This window comes from the organism of the source record quoted next, unplaced genomic scaffold, assembly GCF_019419815.1.
Source record: "Pyrus x bretschneideri cultivar Hongxiangsu unplaced genomic scaffold, Pyrus_bretschneideri_v1 Contig36, whole genome shotgun sequence".
In the NCBI taxonomy this organism is placed as follows: Eukaryota; Viridiplantae; Streptophyta; class Magnoliopsida; order Rosales; family Rosaceae; genus Pyrus; species Pyrus x bretschneideri.
Genome location: NW_025999679.1, coordinates 3,563,521 through 3,581,321, shown reverse-complemented (window position 1 = coordinate 3,581,321; position 17,801 = coordinate 3,563,521). Strand labels below are relative to the sequence as shown.

Below are 17,801 nucleotides of genomic sequence, written 5' to 3'. Positions count from 1 at the left end.
AAAGTTTTCCTGTTCTTTAAATTCTCTTTAGTCGTATCTACATGTATATATAAACACACACACATATATTAATATATATAGATATCCCTTAAGGTAGTAAGGTGTGCCTCTCCATTCTTCTTTTGTATCCAGAACACACTGAAAAAAAAAAATAAAGATGGGTGGTTGCTTTTCTTGCAGACAAAAAGTTGAACTCCAGAATGTGAGGGTGGTGCATCTGAATGGGTATGTGGAGGATTTTGAGCACCCAATCTCGGTAGGGCAAGTGACAGGGAAGCCCGCAAAGCACTTTGTGTGCACTCCAGCTCAGCTCCTCTCAAGTGGGTCGAAGCCATTAAAGCATGACACCGTCCTCCAACCAGGGCATGTCTACTTCCTCCTCCCCTACTCTGCATTGCAGAGTGATGTTTCTCCTCTGGACTTGGCCTCCATAGCCAGAAAGCTCGCATCTGCAGCAGCAAAGAGCAGCAGGAAGCAGCCTACGTCTGCCCCTCAGTCTCCTGTGGCTTATCCTTCAAGCATGAGCGGCCAGTTTTGCCCAAGCCCTGTGTGGAGCTATACGTCGTCGCCCGGGAGGAGTCCAGGGAGGAGCCCGGGGAGGAGTCCGGGGAGGAGTCCGCTAAGGTTTGTGGAGCAGGAGAATTTGAGTATGATGATGGATTATGGCTATCAGAGATCGTCGCGGGGCCGGTCGTGGAAACCGCTGTTGGATACGATAACGGAGAGATCGTTGAACAAAAGGACCGAGTCTGACTTGCAGGAGATGCATGTGGAGGTTGTTGTCAAGTAGTTGTTGGTTTTGCAATTTTATCAGGTACAGTAATATGAATATTAAAAAAAATGGTGATTGATGTAATGAGAACTTTCTTGTGGGACGATGAAATAGAAAAACTCGTTTGATAATTATTACGTTTTTAATTTTTCAGTTTTTTTTTTTTTTTTTTTTTTTTTTTCCAAAATAAAAAACCGAAATACCAGTTCATCATGGCAATTGAAAGTAGGAAGTTCTGGTCCTTGTTCTTTCTCGTTTTGGTTTTCTTCTTGTTCAAGAGTAAAAAATGATATGTTGAAAACGCTATCTGAAATATTCATAATTCTTCAGATACAAATATCTCATCTGAACCTTATCGCCCTTTGAATTTGCAACTACAGTAGAAGAAAATTTGCAAGTTCTTCTAATTCACGGTAAAACTTTGACATGGTGACTAGGATTGAACTCGATTAGATTACTTATTTTTCAAGGTATACTGAGGAAAGAAGTGAAAATGTTGTCCAACTTAAAAGTAGAAGATGAATTACTCATTACTAAAGCCTATTCATTTCAATCCCTCTAAAATAGTATGATTAAAAGGAAAAAAGTTTTCTTCGTGTTTGTTATAATCTCCTTAAAATAAAAATAATTCACCTTTAATTTCAATGGTACCTTAAATTTTACGAGTTATTGGCCGTCCAATTCTAAGCAACAATTTCAAGATTAAACATTATTTGTGGTTGTGCGTATGCTTTTGATATGTCCAGAGACTAAGAGCTAATTTTGGATTGTGATGCTTTAAAAAAAAAAAACTTATTAAAAAAATTTGGAACATAAATGTGTTTGGTAAAACAAAAAAAATAAATGTTTTTTGTTTTTGGTTTTTTATTTTTATTTTTATTTTTTAAAAAACTGATGTCAATAACAATAGAAAAACATAAAAAAATAGAAGCAGGGTTTACCATGCTTCTAAAAAAAAAATATTTTTTTTTCAAAGCATAGTAATTAGTGCTCAATTGACACACCCCGACCTCAATCGAGGCATGCTGGCCGTCACGTTAGGGTGACGTAACCATGTGCGCTATGCGGAAGTGGTAATGATATGAAAACGCGAATAAATAAAAGCCACTAGTTATCTTACCTTAGACTAGCCTATAAGTACGAGTGAAAGTGATTAGAGTAAGGACACACACAACCAGAGCATAGGTATTGAAGTGCAGTCCAGAAGACTAAGTAATAATTATACAAATCATAAAAGAAACCTACACTAGTGAATGTCTGTCAAAACCGCCGTAAAGTCCTTGCAAGCCACCAACACGAACTTTTATCTAGAACTTGGAGGGGCGCAAAATAGAAAGTGTGAGTGGGCAAAACAAAACTTTCAAAACCATTTATCTTTTCAAATGTAATAACCGCTCACTGTAAAACCCGTATAAGTTTCCCAGAAAATAATACTGTAAACATATATGAAAACTATACTTGAGAATAACCAAAGCAACTCATCATAATCATACACACTACCATCACAACCATCACTATATACTCACCTGAAGCTTACCTGAGCGTCCGCGGCGTCGAGCAGTAATATGCACAACTATATTATAACATATACTAATATGTAATGCATACGACATGGTATTTAAAACGTAAAAACCATTTAAACAGTTTTTGGGAAACATAAGGCATATATATGTATATATATATATAAAACCAAAAAGCCTACTCATTGGTATGTAGCCGGGGCATAACCCCTAAGTCTCGCTTGGCTGCGCTTATCCTCTGGAAATGTCTCACCTATATGTGAAACAACTAATTTGATGTTATTTTTAAGCACATAACCATCACTATGAAATAACTTCTCATACGTTGCTCAATTGGGGTGTTTGAATATACTATCGTAGCCTACTCAACACCCCGAGCATCCCTATATTTTTAGAATAATTTTTTGACGTCTTACGCGCCCTCACACTCCGACCATGCGCAAGCACATGCCTAGCACGTTAACGGTAACCTTAACGTCGTTAGGGAATATTTCGTTAAAAATAGAATATTTCGTTAAATATACTTGACGCCGTTAAGAATATTCCGTCAAAGTTGACGGAATATGCTCTGTCTTCTCTGGTGATTCGCCGAAATCCGTCGCCTGCCGCTGCACTAGCCAGTTTCTGGAAAAACTTTGAATCTCAATATCTCTGTCTTTTCAACACCAAATTTCATGAATTTTATACCAAAATGAAGCTCCAAACGAGTAGAACATGTCCTTACCTGTTTAGAGTCCTAAAACCAACGGTATATGGTTGGAAAAATTCTTCGATAGTCCGGCCAAATCTGCAACTCGACAAACCCGAGTGTCCCAATGTCAAAACTGCTCTAAAATTGTTCCAAAGTGCTAGTGGAGCAAGAATAGTACCTTATTAAGTCCTAAAACTAGCTAAAACCTTCGCGATCATGTCAGAGAAAATTGCACCCCTCACCGGAGCTTATGGAGTCTCGGGTTTTCGAAGTCAAACCACTTAACAAAAGGTATCACCGTGTTCTAGGGTTCAAGAAGAGTAAGAATCTGAAAACACCAAGTTCGATCCATTAGTTTTTGGTTTAGTTTGAGGGTAAATGCTCTCGGTTGTATGGACGGGGAAGAAAATTCGAGAAAGAGGGAGATGATGCAGGTTGCATGTGTGCATGTATGTGTGGCCATGGGTTGACCATATTAAAAAAGCCTCAAGCCCTAATTGGGCTGCATGCTTTGGATTCATGCAATTAAACCCAACCCAATTCCTTTACAACATCTTCACCACGTACCCGACTTGGCCCTAATTTACATCCACATTCTCGTAACGTCGAATACCACTTACTCGCGTTGATGGAAAAATGATTGAAGACTATATACTTACATCCACGTCACAAGGCCCACAAGGGCAAAATAGTCACTTCAGTGCACTCGAGGATAAAATATATTATAATTTGGGACAGGTCGTCACAACCTACCTCCTTAAGAAAATTTCGTCATCGAAGTTTCATACATTAACATAACAACCACTAATATCCATAAAATAAGTGTGGACACATATCTCGCATACGATCCCCTGTTTCCCAAGTAGCCTCCTCCACTAAATGGTTTCTCCATAAAACTTTGACCAAGTAAACAGTTTTGTTCCTCAGAACTTTATCCTTCCAATCCAAAATCGTCATTGGCTCCTCATCATAAGTCAAATCTGGATTAATTTCTAATGGCTGAGGAGGTATCACGTGTGATGGATCAGAAACATAATGGCGAAGCATAGAGACATGAAAAACATTGTGCACCTTTAACAACTCTAGAGGCAACTCAAGTGTGTAAGCAACTTCACCGACCCGTTCGGTGATCTGGTACAGTCCAATATATCGAGGACTTAACTTACCTTTCTTACCAAACCGTACAACACATGTCCATGAGGATAACTTCAAAAATACCCAATCTCCCACATTATACACTCTATCTGTGGCATGTCTGTCAGCATGGCTCTTTTGTTTATCCTAGGCCGCTTTCAGGTTAGATTTAATTCCATGAATATTCTAAGTAGTCTCGTCCACAATCTCTGGGCCCACTAATACCCTCTCACTAACTTCTGACCAACAAAGAAGGGTATGACAAGATTTACCATAAAGTGCCTCGAAAGACGACATCCCGATGCTAGAATGTTAGCTATTGTTATAAGCAAACTCCATTAAATCCAAACACTTATGCCAAGCGTCACCAAACTGTAGTACCAAAGATCTCAGCATATCCTCTAATGTCTGGATAGTCCTCTCGGATTGTCCGTTAATCTGGGGGTGATATGTCGTACTATAAAGCAATCTCGAACCAAGTACCCCCTCAAATGCCACCCAAAACTTAGAAGTAAATCTAGGATCCCGATAAGAAATGATATTAACTGAAACCCCGTGGTATTTAACAATTCCTGAGATAAAGAACTTAGCTAATCGACTTAAGGAATAGTTCTCCCGAACTGGTATGAAGTGTGTTGACTTAGTAAGCCAATCTATTATCACCCAAATGCCGTCATAACCATTCCGTGTACGAGGAAGCTTGTACATGAAATCCATAGTAATATTTTCCCATTTCCACTGGGGAGCGGGCAGTGGCTGCATCAACCCAAAAGGTTTCTTCCTTTCAGCTTTAACCTGCTGGCAAATTGCGCATCTACTTATATACTTGGCAATCTCCCTTTTCATGCCAGGCCAATAGTAGAAAGGCCGAATGGTATGATACATTTTAGTACTTCCATGATGCATTGCATAAGCTGAAACATGTGCCTCATCAAGAATATCTTTCTTTAGCTCAGCAATATTCGGTACGTACATCTATTTCTCCTGCATAAGCATACCATCAGATTCCCGCACTCTGAGGTCTTTCTTTTTCCCCTGTGACATTGCTTGAATTAATTCCTGAATTTCTTTATCATTCACCTGTTCCTCGAGTACACGATCAATCAAAATCGGCCAGACCTGAGAGTTAGCAAGTAAAGTTTCCTCCCGATCTTCCACCCCTAATTTCACTCCAGTGGATCTCAAGTCTGTGAGAAAAGGAACACAACAAGCATATAAAGCATTAACTCGACCTCGGGGATTTTTTGCTAAGCGCGTCTGCCACTACATTTGCACAATTAGGGCGATACTCAATCGTGCAATCATAATCACTGAGCAACTCTATCCACCTCCGTTGTCGGAAATAAAGATCTCTCTGGGTGAAAAGTTACTGAAGACTCTTATGATCTGTAAAGATCTTACACTTTTCTCCATATAAATAATGCCTCCAAATCTTCAAGGCAAAGATATCACATTAAATATGTTTTTTTAATCATTTAACATATTCACAACAATTTATATAAAAGGTTACCAAACACTCATTCACTAATGTTTTTTTTTTGTTGAAAACACTGTTACAAAAAATATTTTATCAAATTTTCAACAACTTTATTTTATATATATTTATTTTCATAGCATAGCAGGAAGTCTGTGATATTTGCAATTATAGATGTGTCCTTTAAAAGGTAGCTTTTTGAGAACCTTGTCATTGCCATCCATAAATGAGTGGAAGTAATTCTAATGCCACCAAGCATGAGTGCGACATCTATGCAAAACAGACAACATTTTCCTTCAAATGCCACCAAAATTTGAAAATTCATTTAATTTTTTGCTATTCTTTTACAATTATTTAATTCTTTGCCAGAGAAGAAGGAAACAGAAAAAGATGATGTTTAATTCCACAATTTCAACTGACACCATGAATGTGAGAATTTCTTCTAGAATGTCAGTAATATCATCTCGAATTTCTTCTGGAATGCCAGTTATCAATTTACACAAATAATAACACTTACACAAATGTGATGGAAAGTGTTTTTGAAATAAATAAAGCACTTTTAGAACCGATTTGTAATAAAAATGCGAGTGAATTCTGAAAAAAAAAAACACTTGAAGTGCTTCTTGCAGAAAGCACATAAGTGGTGATTTTTTCCAATGCTATTCAAGTGTTTTTGGAACCCAAAAACATTTCACCAAAAGCACTTTCGATCACTTGAAAAGCATTTCCAAACAAAAAAAACCTAGATTGAACATACGTATTATAATTTGTTTGGAATTCCACAACTACGTCATTTATTTGAAGAAAACCAGGTTTGGTGGATCTCTTCATCTGTATGTAGTTGGAACCCCTAAAATTCTAACCAAGAAACTTAAAATTTGTAACCATTACAGGTAAGCTAGTCAAGCTACTAACAGTTACAACAACAACAACATCATCATCATCATAATCTAGTTGCCAAGTTTCAAGTTTTATGATGATGCCAAATAGTTACAAGGGAACAGAAATAGGAGCCGGCGGGACCAGCTGCTGGATGGGTGAGCAGTCCCACCCACTACCTTCTTTGCTATGAGTCACTGTAAAATGTTTGGGAATCCAAGTTTCACCTCTCGATTCTCTCTCTCGCAGGAGCTCCCTCTGTTTTTCTTCTACTGCTTTCTTCGCTTCTCTTGCTTTGCCCCAGTCCTTCCCAACAATTGCTTGGTTCAGCAGTCCCCAGACCACAGCTGATTCACTTGGGCAAACCCCCTGATTATTCCAAAAATTGGTAAAATAATCCAATCTTTTAATAAATCATTATTGATAAGTCCACGTGAAACGTATAAATGGCTACATCATCCATGCATATTTTTCTTTTCTTTATACAAGAAAAACATACCAACCCAAAGAAAATGAAAAATACATATATATTGGAAGTGTGCCGATATGACCGGCGGTTCCTTGCCGACTGATGGATAACCTATTATACAAGGTTACTCAATTTTCTAATGCGGGGGATTTCTCAATATTCTTATGTGTTTCCTCATATATAGGTATGACCACAGTCAAGTCAAACACATATAGAACACATATCGAAGAATAAAAAGCATGTGGGGCCATTGGGACTTTAACATGGATTGAAAAACCTGCTTGGATACAATTAAATTAGTTTAGGGAAACCCAATTGGGAATATGCTGGTAGCACAATTCCTTATGAGTCTGTAAGTTTCCGTAACTTTCGAATGTTGACAATTCTCTACAATCTCATATATGCTAACATGTGGGCAGAGAGATTACTGGATTTAGGAAAGGGATAACTACACTAATTTTTGTATCTTATTCTTATTGAACATGAAGGGGAACAAAAAAAGAAACAAAAGAAATTTCTCTACTTAAAATGGCGAAGACTTTACATGGATGAAGAGAAATCATTCTGCAGGTTTTGTAGGGCACATTGATTGAATGCAATGAAAGTTAACAGAAACGAAGATAGAGAGGCAGAAACTAGTTACCTTCAAATCCGTAACAATCGGAGTTTTCAGTCCTGAAATGACTTCATTTGCATTGTATATAACGGTTTCTTTCCTGCTACTGACGTCCTTCATTTTGATAGTTCTGTATTGAAATCAAAGATCCAGAGTTACAGCTAGATAGAAATGGATGTCTTAACAAATGTCAGTATAATTTTTCAAGGCTAATCATAAGTACAGTTAGTAGACAAGCTGATAGACAGTATGAGCGAACACTTGTTACGGTTAAAGATTGTTGCGTAAAATGTATCTGTAGCATCAAGGTGTAACTTCAAAGTAATCAGTGTTGGGTTATTTTTTTAATTTCTTTAAATGCATGCAATAAAACCACTGTTTTCTATCTGTATTCAAATTACATAGCGGCACTTTGAAAGAAGAGTGAAGCCTTAAATTACCTATCCCACCGACCATGTATCTCATAAAGAAGTTCAAATGTTGTTGAGTCAAAGATCTTTCCCTTAATTGTTCTAGGATTTCCCCTAATCCATGAATTACTTCCATAATATAACTCAGCTTCAAGGCCCGTCTCATGACACCGGATTCTACTTTCACCAACCCAATCAGCCCAAGGCAATGGGAGGAACCTGATTAAGAGTTTTGGCGAGTTCATTTCATAAGTTTCTCCGTGATTCAGGAGTTTCAACCGCCGTTTTCCATGCACCTCAGTTTCCACTGAAGTACCTGCAAGATGATTCTTGATAAAAATTAATATGACATTTAAGCACAACAGAATATTTAAAGAAAATACTTACAAAGTCAATTAGCATAAACACCGGTAAAGTTAAGATGAGACTGAAGTCTTTGTTATTGTTGGTGAGTTCAAAGTTCTTGACAAGATGAATATTATTACATGGTTTTTGAGCTCCCGACAAGTATAAAGTAAACTGCTAGAGTGAACTGAAAACATATGCACATCCTTGTATTGTATGAGTAACATATAAAGAGTTAACTAGATCACAAATGAAAAATAGCTTGTCAAGGACAAGATAAAAGAACCCTTTCGGACTAATATTTGGTATAATCTGACAGTTAGAGAATGAAACTAAAATGTACCAAAGAATGATTCGCAAAGGAGCTTGAATAGCACTTTCAGAAAGGAAAAGGAAGATATGTCCTAAGCAGTCTGTAACAAGTATATTTTGTTTTCCATTTTTCTAAGAACTTGACACTTAGTTTATTAAACATGCGAGGTCTATAATAACCGGAAAACCTAGGATTAGGATTGCTTCTCTTATAATGATCATTGTTATGATCTTACGAAGAAGAGCATACCATAGAATTTGGGAGTAGGATTTTGACACGATATCATTTCAAGGTTTTCTTTTTCATCGGTTGCATGAAGAGCAGTAACTGGTGGATGATGTGAAACCTGAAAGAATGCAACCAAGAAAGAAATCATCTTAGTCCATCTCTACAAAAAGATACACAAACTTGCCACTCGCCAGGTAGTTAGTGACATCGAGTTCAAGCTTGGCCATCAAGGCAGCATCAATTTGAGCAAGGTTTAGCAGAAATAACAAATAGAGTTACCTGCTCAAGTAGAACATTGAGATTCCCTCTTGTAACATGATTGGTTTCTCCAAGAATGGGGTTGTACGGAGCAATCCCGAAGATCACTGGACGCAAAGTAGAAATGCTCCACGATACAACAGCTGTGAACCTGTCATGAGGGGTTTCTGCTTTGTTGCACCTTCCTAACAAATCATAACCAGTGCAGTACACTTCTTCACCGAAACATTGGAGGTGTGACTTTGGTATGTTAAACTGCGGTGACAGCTGAAATTGCAGGAGAAGTAAAAAATATCAGTTAAATTGACCATACAATCAAGAAGACACTGCTGTGTGATATTTAGTTTTTCAACCGAAGTGCATGAAGTAAAAAAAATATCAGTTACAGATGTAATATATATGTTAATTTTCGTACGCAAGCACAGTAGATGCGCAAGGGTCTACTAAATATTTACTAAGATATCACTGAAATCATATATAGTCAACAACACGACGGATCATCGATGGAGCAATAGTGGCTCTAGTAGAAAATAGACTCGAGAGTCAAGAATCTCAATCTGCAGTTACAACTCCCGAGGTGGTAGAGACAACACCGTGGAGAGTCAGCAATCAAGACTCGAGAGAGTTGCAGACATACAGTGTTTATGTAAAGACTTGTACGTATTATTGTTCCATACAACATGTGAAAGGAGAGTAACAAAATTGCTGTAGAATTATTCAGAATTGTGTTTCTTTTAGGTTTAATTACTCGGATCTCATTCTACTGCTATTTCCCTTGGATCTTGGCAAATTTACTTGTTGGAGAAAACTATGCTGCTACTGGGGAATTTAGGATCAAACACCAGTTTTGGAAGTGCAAGCAGTTAAGGACCTAAACATTTTTCAACCTTTCATCCAGTTAGCCGTGAACTTTAAGGGAAAAGTAGTAGTATATATAGAAAGGGTAATGCTGGGGTAAGGAGGCCAACTTTGTAGACAGTTCGGAGAGTCAGAGACCTCCGTCCTCCGTTCACCCTCATCCCTCCACTCCACCCTCCACCTCAATTCGCCAGTGAGAAAATTTTTGACCAGACCTACCCTTTCGTCATCGTCCCCAGTCCACCGATCCCTTGTCCGTGCCCGCTCCGGCAGGCCTAGGGCAGCCTGGATGCGCACATCAACTGCCTTGGAGCGGCTCATGAAAAGCACGAAGCGTGAGGTTCGTGATTTCCAGGACAAGGCAAGAGGCATAGTTACGAGAAGTGGAGGAAGAAGCACCAAAAGATGAATACGATCATGATCGTTCTGATGCATTAACAACAATAAGTTGGTACGGTAAGAAATTAAATTAAAAATCAAACGGAATGTAAGAACAAAAAGGTGGGCATAATGTTAATGGCGTCGGGAACTTGTCTCCGGGGAATTTTGGGAGAGGGAGTAGGGCCATGAACAACCAGCGAAAGAGACATAGGAACTAACCAAGAGTATCTTCAAAGCCAATATATTTTAGGGTCCCTCAGATATAAATCCATGCAACACTTATTTCCTTGACAAAAACCCATCTCATTTTAAACATCCAAATAAAACCCAAATTTGAAGTAGACTGCCATGTAAACAATTAAATACCTATTATTTTCAAACTATTTACAATTGTGCCACAACACTCTAATTATGTTAATGAATTTAATTATCCACCATAATTGTGGGAAATAAGTGTCTTATTATTATAAAATTATCTACCTTACCATCATATGTTTCATTTCCTTTATTTGTTTGACAATCATTGTAGGTAAATTATTTTGCATGTATGTATTAGGTACTTTGTTAAAATTATATATATGCGTGCAAATAATTTATCTATATTTTTATGTAAAATAATATGTAATTAATTAATTTTGAATCAATTGGCTAAAAACATTTATTTATTTTGTAGGTAAATTATTTTTCATGTGATAATACATATATACTAGCCACATTTTGTTATTATTAAATAGAGTGTGCAATCAATTTACATTCTTTTATTTTGTAGGTAAATTATTTTGCATGTAGGTAAATTGTTATATATATATATATATATATATATGCAAAATATTGGTATTTAATTAATTTTGAATAAAAAATATTTATTTATTTTGTAGGTAAATTATTTTGCATGTATCATTACATAATTTACTAGGAACTTATATTGTTATTATATATATGTTGTGCAAAATAATTTACCTATTTTATATTTAAAATATTGATAATTTTGAATAAAATAACTTTTTGATATTTGTAGGATATACTAATTTACTTGTTAGCATCATGTGAAAACAAATATATAAGGAACATTGGTATCATGTAAATTTTTGTTATTAAATGCATATGAATCATGACATTTAAATTTTTTTTCCAAATCTCCATAAGGTATTTGAAGACATTTAATTGAATGAAATAATGTAAAATAAAATGTAGATAATAAGTGAGAGACCCAAAGTAAGTGTTATTAAGGGTAATATAGACATCAACAAATACAAATTTTGCCAAGTCAAATTTAATTATAGATATTGCTTAGTTGGAGCCTAGCTAGTCATTGGGTTTTTGTTAGAGAAACTTACCATGATGGGTTTTAGTTAAAGAAAATTAAATTCTAAGGGTGTACTCATATTTTTAGTATATTTTAGTGTGTCGGAAACACGACCAGGTATGACACAAGTGGTTGAATACTCAATTACATTTTACCTTTCATGTTTGGAGTCGCTTGCAACTTCATACAACATTTTGTAAAACATTTCTATCTTATACATTTTTTATTATTTCATAAATTCATTCAAGTCACGTTCAAAGTCATTTGCAACCTTATACAATATCTTTTAAAATATCATAAACTGCTCCATCAGTTACATCCTAAGCTGCCACATTCGAGTCAAAGTCACCACACATGCTCGCGTTGCAAACAAGGGCAGGTGGGATTCATGGTATTTCCTGAAAACTCCTTACCGAAAGATGGATATGGAAATGGGCTTCGTCCAGTAAAGCCAGAAATTTAAAGCTACATACTCTGGAGAGAAGGTGGGTAGGGCTCACTTTGTTTTAATTCAGTTTAGTTTTTAAATTGACTTTTTAATGTTTAATTGTTTTTTTTGTCACGTAATCACTTAAAGTTAATTTAACGGATTAATTAATAGTTATACGAAAGTGAAGTGAAATATTATTAATTTTAGGAGATTAAAATGTTTTAATAATGTTGTATGAAGTTGTAATTGTATCCAAACTTGAGGGTGCAAATTGTAATTTACCTAAAAAACAATTTTCAGCCATTTATATTATGACACTTAGTGTATGGGTCCAAGTTTCTGGCACTCTGAGATATCTATTTTCCAAAGGAAATGTCAAATTTTAAACAAACAATTTAAATTTGATAGCTTATGTGACACTTTGACATCTTTTAAAGTTTTGATCTTCACCCAATATGTCAATTTAAATTAATATTTTATTATATTAAACTATTATAATAAATGTTTTAAAAGAAAAAACAACACATTTAATAATTAATTAAAAAATATTTGAAGTTGTTGTCAATTTTGACAACAAGGGTGAGGTTGTCAATCTCTGCCATGCCACATCAAATTTGGTTTTTCAGTTGGAAATATTGTTGTTCCCTTTTTTTTTTTTTTTTACTGTTAATGTTGATTTGGACATTTGGACATTTCTTTTAGAGATTTTCCAAATGTTTTTGGATTTCACATAATCAATTATGCATTCAAAATAATAATTTATTCCTAAAAACTGATTAATAATAACTAAGACTTTTTCAAACTTCAATTTAATTAAGGCTTTTTAGTCAAAATGGTCCCTTAGATTTGCCTAACTCTTCACTTTCGTCCCTGAGATTTGAAATCAATAGTAGTGGTCTCTAAGAGTGCCTATCATCAATAGTTGGTCCCTGAGAGTGTCCATCATCAATCATTTTGGTCATTCGGTGAAAAATTATGTTAAATAAGGATCAAAGTGATAAAAGTACCCTCAATATAATAAACAATAGGCCAAAATGATTTGACAAAAATTGAGGGTATTTTTGTCATTTTATCCTTATTTTATGGAGATTTTTCATGGAATGGCCAAAATGATTTAATTGTGGACAAACTCAGGGACCAATTCTATCGATTTCAAATTTCAAGGACCAAAGTGATAAATTATGCAAATCTCAGTGAGCATTTTGGCTAAAAAGCCTTTAATTAAGGATGTGGCATAGCTGCATCTGCAGCCACCATTTGTTTTATAAATATGGTCTACAAAGTTGATCTCCCTAACATTAGTGGAAAAGAGTTGAGTCATTGCATGACGGCGTGGGTTCGAACCTCGTCAGTGGCTAATTTACGTGGGTTCGAACCTCGTCAGTGGCTAATTTAACACCTAACCTAACAAAATCTATCGTTTGACCAAAAAAAAAAAAAAGATTGGCCATATTGAATGAATTAAATATAATTAAGAACTGAAAAAATAGATATTTATATCTTTTTAGCCTATCGTTTTACCAAACTACCCCTGTGGAGTAAAAAATAATCCTAAAAATCCTAAAGACGACACATGGACTTTTTTTTTTTTTTTTCCGAAGAAGACGAGATTGCCTCATTAAGTGGGCAAGGTACACAAATATTTTTACAGGCAGCTCTTCTTCACGTGCCATGAAAAAGTAACTGGTATTAAATATATAATTAATCACCAAATCCTACCTTTAATGCATTCCCAATTGAAGATCAACTCAATCAAGTAAGGAATCCCTATCACAATCAATCAATGATGCTTCTATCATTATCTCAAGATATTATCTCCTAATTAATATCGTGGTAATATTATTTCCGCATTCATCCTACAGATGATATAACCTTGGCCAATGGGAAGTCGCCATGTGTAGGATATAAAACTCTACACCTAGGTCGGCCACTTCCTCATAAATACTTAATCTCCACCAAACTTTGGTACATTTTTGCTACGCATAAAAATCCTAAACACTCATTCTTTTCAAAGAAGCTAACTTAAGCATCAGAGATTTATTGGCCAAACCACCCCCCACCTCGTGAGCACATGAGGTTTTGGTACTTGATCAAAGACGGCGGAATTTTGCTACCACAGTCACTACCTCTCTTTTTCGTGATCCCTAACTAGGGCTGGAAACAACCGATCCAAACCTAGCATCACTATACTCAAGCTTGGGTTGTTAGTTTTTTTCGAGCTTGAGGCTTGCTTCTTAATTATACAAGCAGCTCGAGCGAGCTTCCAAAATTCATGGTCTTTCTTTTGTCCAAGTTTATTGAAATAAGTTGAAATTTCAAGTTTATTTCCCACGTTGAAGTGAAAAGTTAAGAGGTGTTTGAAAATCATTTTGTTTTCATTTTTTGGTTATTTTTTCATTTATTTAAACTGAAAATTGAATTTATTTTGGAACTATTTTCAATTCTCACTTTTCAAAAATAATGAAAATTGAAAACTACTTTCTTAAGTGCCATTTGACAGTTATTTCGTTTTTTTAGTTTTTAGTTTTTGTTTCATCTTTTTTAAAAATTGAAATCTTGTTTAGTAATTACTTTCGATCAAACTACTTTCTTGAGTTTTCAAAATTTACCCTTCAATTTTTATTTTTTACTTTTCAATTTTTTGAAACTGAAAGTAGTTACCCAACAAGATTTCAATTTAAAAAAAAAAAGAAAACTAAAAAGGAAAGTATTATTAAACGACCGTAGAGTTTTCAAAATTTGGCGTTTAGAATTTACGTTCTGGCTTTTTTTTGTGCTTTTAGTTTTCATTTTTTTTAAAAAAAATTAAAAACCGAAAAACAAAATAGTTATCAAATGACCCCTAAATTATTTCTTTCAAGTGTAAAACTATTGAGTAAATGCTACATTTTCCCATTTATTAAAATTGAAAAAAATGGTCGTTGAGATTGTCCATTGTCAATCATTTTGGTCATTGTGTTAAAAAATCTCCGTTAAATTGAAGAAAACACCAGTTCAAGGGGAGGGGTTGAAGAAACTACTCATGGTGGACAATCTGAATTTAACGGAGATTTTTTACAGAATAACCAAAATTGTTAACGGTGGACAACCTCAGGACCACTTTTTTAAATTGAAGAAAACACCAGTTCAAGGGAGGGGTTGAAGAAACTACCCATGGTGGACAATCTCAATTTAACGAAGAATTTTCACAGAAGGATCAAAATTGTTGACGGTGGACAATCTCAAGACCACTTCTTTAAATTGAAGAAAACATCAGTTCAAGGGGAGGGGTTGAAGAAACTTCCAATTGTGGACAATCTCAATTTAATGGAGACTTTTCACAAAATGACCAGAATTGTTGACGGTGGACAATCTCAGGACCATTTCTATCGATTTTAAATATCAGAGACCAAAATGAGGAGTTATACCAATTTAACAAAAAAAACCATTTTAACTAAAAAGCATACTAAATGAATAGAACAAAAGACTTGCCTGGAAGCGTGTGAGATCAGATCCTGGCCGTACGTTTTTAAACAGGCTTAGGACGCGTTGAAGTAGATTAGGAGCTCTGTAATCACCATCGGAATCCCCTTCCAGTGACAAGGGCTTTGTCAAAAGAATAACTCCGGTATTCTCTTCCTCCTTCATCAACACCACACCAAATCATTCCCATTATTAATTAATTATTAGATTTGTCAATACCAACATCTTAAGGAAAACATTATTTGGCTGCATAAGTTGCCATTTGAAAAACGACAGAGTAGAGTGCTATATGTGGCCCATAAATTGACACAAACCATGGAACATGGGACACAGAAAAGAAAGAATTTTTAGAATTTTTTCAAATTTTTTAATGATAGAATGTTATTGAAACGAAGCAATTACTGATGCGTGTACATGTCTCTAACGACCAATTATTAATCCTCCGACGAATCACCTAAAAAATCCAGAAAGAATTGTCCACAAACATGACATATGTTGTTTTGGTAGCTGAATCGGGGAATTAATGTCAAGTTAAATCCTAAAAGAGGACGAAAAATGAGTAATGTTTCGTGTGTGACCGTTGCAAAACAAAAATTGTGATAAAAGATAAAGTAGCAACAAATATGTAAGGGTTATTTGTTGCTTGCTCATGAAGGCAATTTAGATACTCAAAAAAGGGCAAAAAAATGGAGGAGGTTTCCCTACGCATACAACTACTGCCTTAAAGTTTCTTCATCGGATTTGACGGACCTTTTAAAGAAAGCTGGTTTTACTTAAAAAAGCAAATAAAACCGAAAGCAAAAAAACAAGGGACACCAAATTGAAAATGGGAATTGAAATGAAGCTTACTTCAAACGATAACAAAACAAATATGAAGGATAAGTTTTTTATTTGAACAAACGATATTATATACTTAAGGAGGTGAGAGAGTGTGCTAAGCCGCACAATGAATCAACTACAATAATGTGGTTCAAATTCGCCTTTGGCGAGAATCGAACCTAAGATCTCTCACTTATAAATAAAGAGGAATATCACTAATCGTAGTACGAAGTAGAATAAAAGACAAGGTTTAAAATCGGAAATTAAGGGATTAAACAAAAACGTAGGACAAGGTCTACTAGAAACAGTGGGCATGTTACAAGATACAAAAGCTATCTTAATGTTAAACAAGTGGCATTATACAACATAAAAAAATAATAATAAGGAACGAAAAAGATGCCACCATCACAATTCACAAAGCTATTTTCATTTCCTTTGCGCGAAAAACCAATATATATATTTAATACATAATAAGGTCTGAGTCTGAGTCCAATAAAAAAACGCAACGGTAACATTCTGAAAACAGCCGTTTCAATGTCTCATGAGCCGGAAAACAGCTCATATTTTGATAAAGTGTTTGCTGCGTTTGATTTGACCATCAAGTTTCGAAACCAATACAAGCAAATGATACAAAACCATTGCTGCGTTTGATTTCATCTCTGATTTTTCTGAGTTGTGTACACAGATATATGAAATTAATACTAAACCAATTAATTAAGCAATCATTCAAACACACAAAAAAACCGTTGTAAGAGAGAGAGAGAGAGAGAGAGAGAGAGAGAGAAAGGTGTTCACATACCATTTGAAGAGACGGAGAGCTGAGGCAGAGATGGTGGAGAGAGAGAGAGAGAGAGAGAAGTGTGCTTTTGTTTTTGTGAAATGCAACAGAAAGAGAGAAGTGGCGGAAACTAAGAATCAAAGAGGGGGTTGTTTGGCTGGTTTTGTTTTTATCACGGGAAAAAGGCCTTTTTATAGGCCCCTTCCTTCGAACAACGCGATGGGGTTGTGTTGGTGGTGGTACCAACGGGGTATAAATTTTAGGAAAGTAATTTTCACACATATTTTTAGCTTTTCATACTCTTCCCTATTTATAGTTATCGGATTAAAAAAATCAAATCCAATCAATACTCATGATTTAATAAGGGTGTGTAAGAGGCTAAAAAGAATGTGTGAAAGTAAAATTCCAAATTTTTTTTTTTATTGAGAAAAATTAATTGATATGTTTGAGCGAATATGTACAAAATAGAGGATAGGGTGCAATAAAATGGGCATCGATAAAGATCTTGCCAAGGATTTGAACCCGATTGAAGGGATGAAAGAGCGTCATGCACCAATATTACATAGAAGTAGTATCCTCAAATAAAGGGAGACTTTGGATGTGGTCCCTGATCAGTAATACTCATTGATTAAAACCTTTGTAGTTTTCAATTTTTGGC

General features: G+C 35.4%; 1 protein-coding gene and 1 long non-coding RNA gene across 2 annotated transcripts; both read right to left on the bottom strand.

The window, feature by feature from the left end:
• Positions 1-6,334: 6,334 nt before the first annotated feature.
• LOC125480826 (oxysterol-binding protein-related protein 4C-like) lies at positions 6,335-17,440 on the bottom strand. The gene is made up of 7 exons (XM_048592007.1): positions 17,165-17,440; positions 15,556-15,705; positions 9,131-9,376; positions 8,873-8,969; positions 7,996-8,281; positions 7,583-7,685; positions 6,335-6,839 (listed from the first exon to the last, which is right to left on the bottom strand). Exons 1-7 carry the CDS (start codon positions 17,423-17,425, stop codon positions 6,582-6,584), a joined length of 1,401 nt encoding a protein of 466 aa, XP_048447964.1. The 5' UTR covers positions 17,426-17,440; the 3' UTR covers positions 6,335-6,581.
• LOC125480827 lies at positions 12,830-15,549 on the bottom strand. The gene is made up of 2 exons (XR_007261083.1): positions 13,461-15,549; positions 12,830-13,428 (listed from the first exon to the last, which is right to left on the bottom strand). It is a non-coding gene; the product is annotated as an uncharacterized LOC125480827 (long non-coding RNA).
• Positions 17,441-17,801: the final 361 nt, after the last annotated feature.

Bases quoted from the DNA above. Each gene is read 5' to 3' on its own strand.
- LOC125480826 (XM_048592007.1), bottom strand. From the start codon at position 17,425: ATGTGTGAAAATTACTTTCCTAAAATTTATACCCCGTTGGTACCACCA. The intron at 9,377-15,555 runs GCAAGTCTTTTG...CTGCAATTTCAG, and splicing joins CTGATCTCACACGCTTCCAG to CTGTCACCGCAGTTTAACAT. The intron at 8,282-8,872 runs GTATGCTCTTCT...ATCATCTTGCAG, and splicing joins TCCTACTCCCAAATTCTATG to GTACTTCAGTGGAAACTGAG.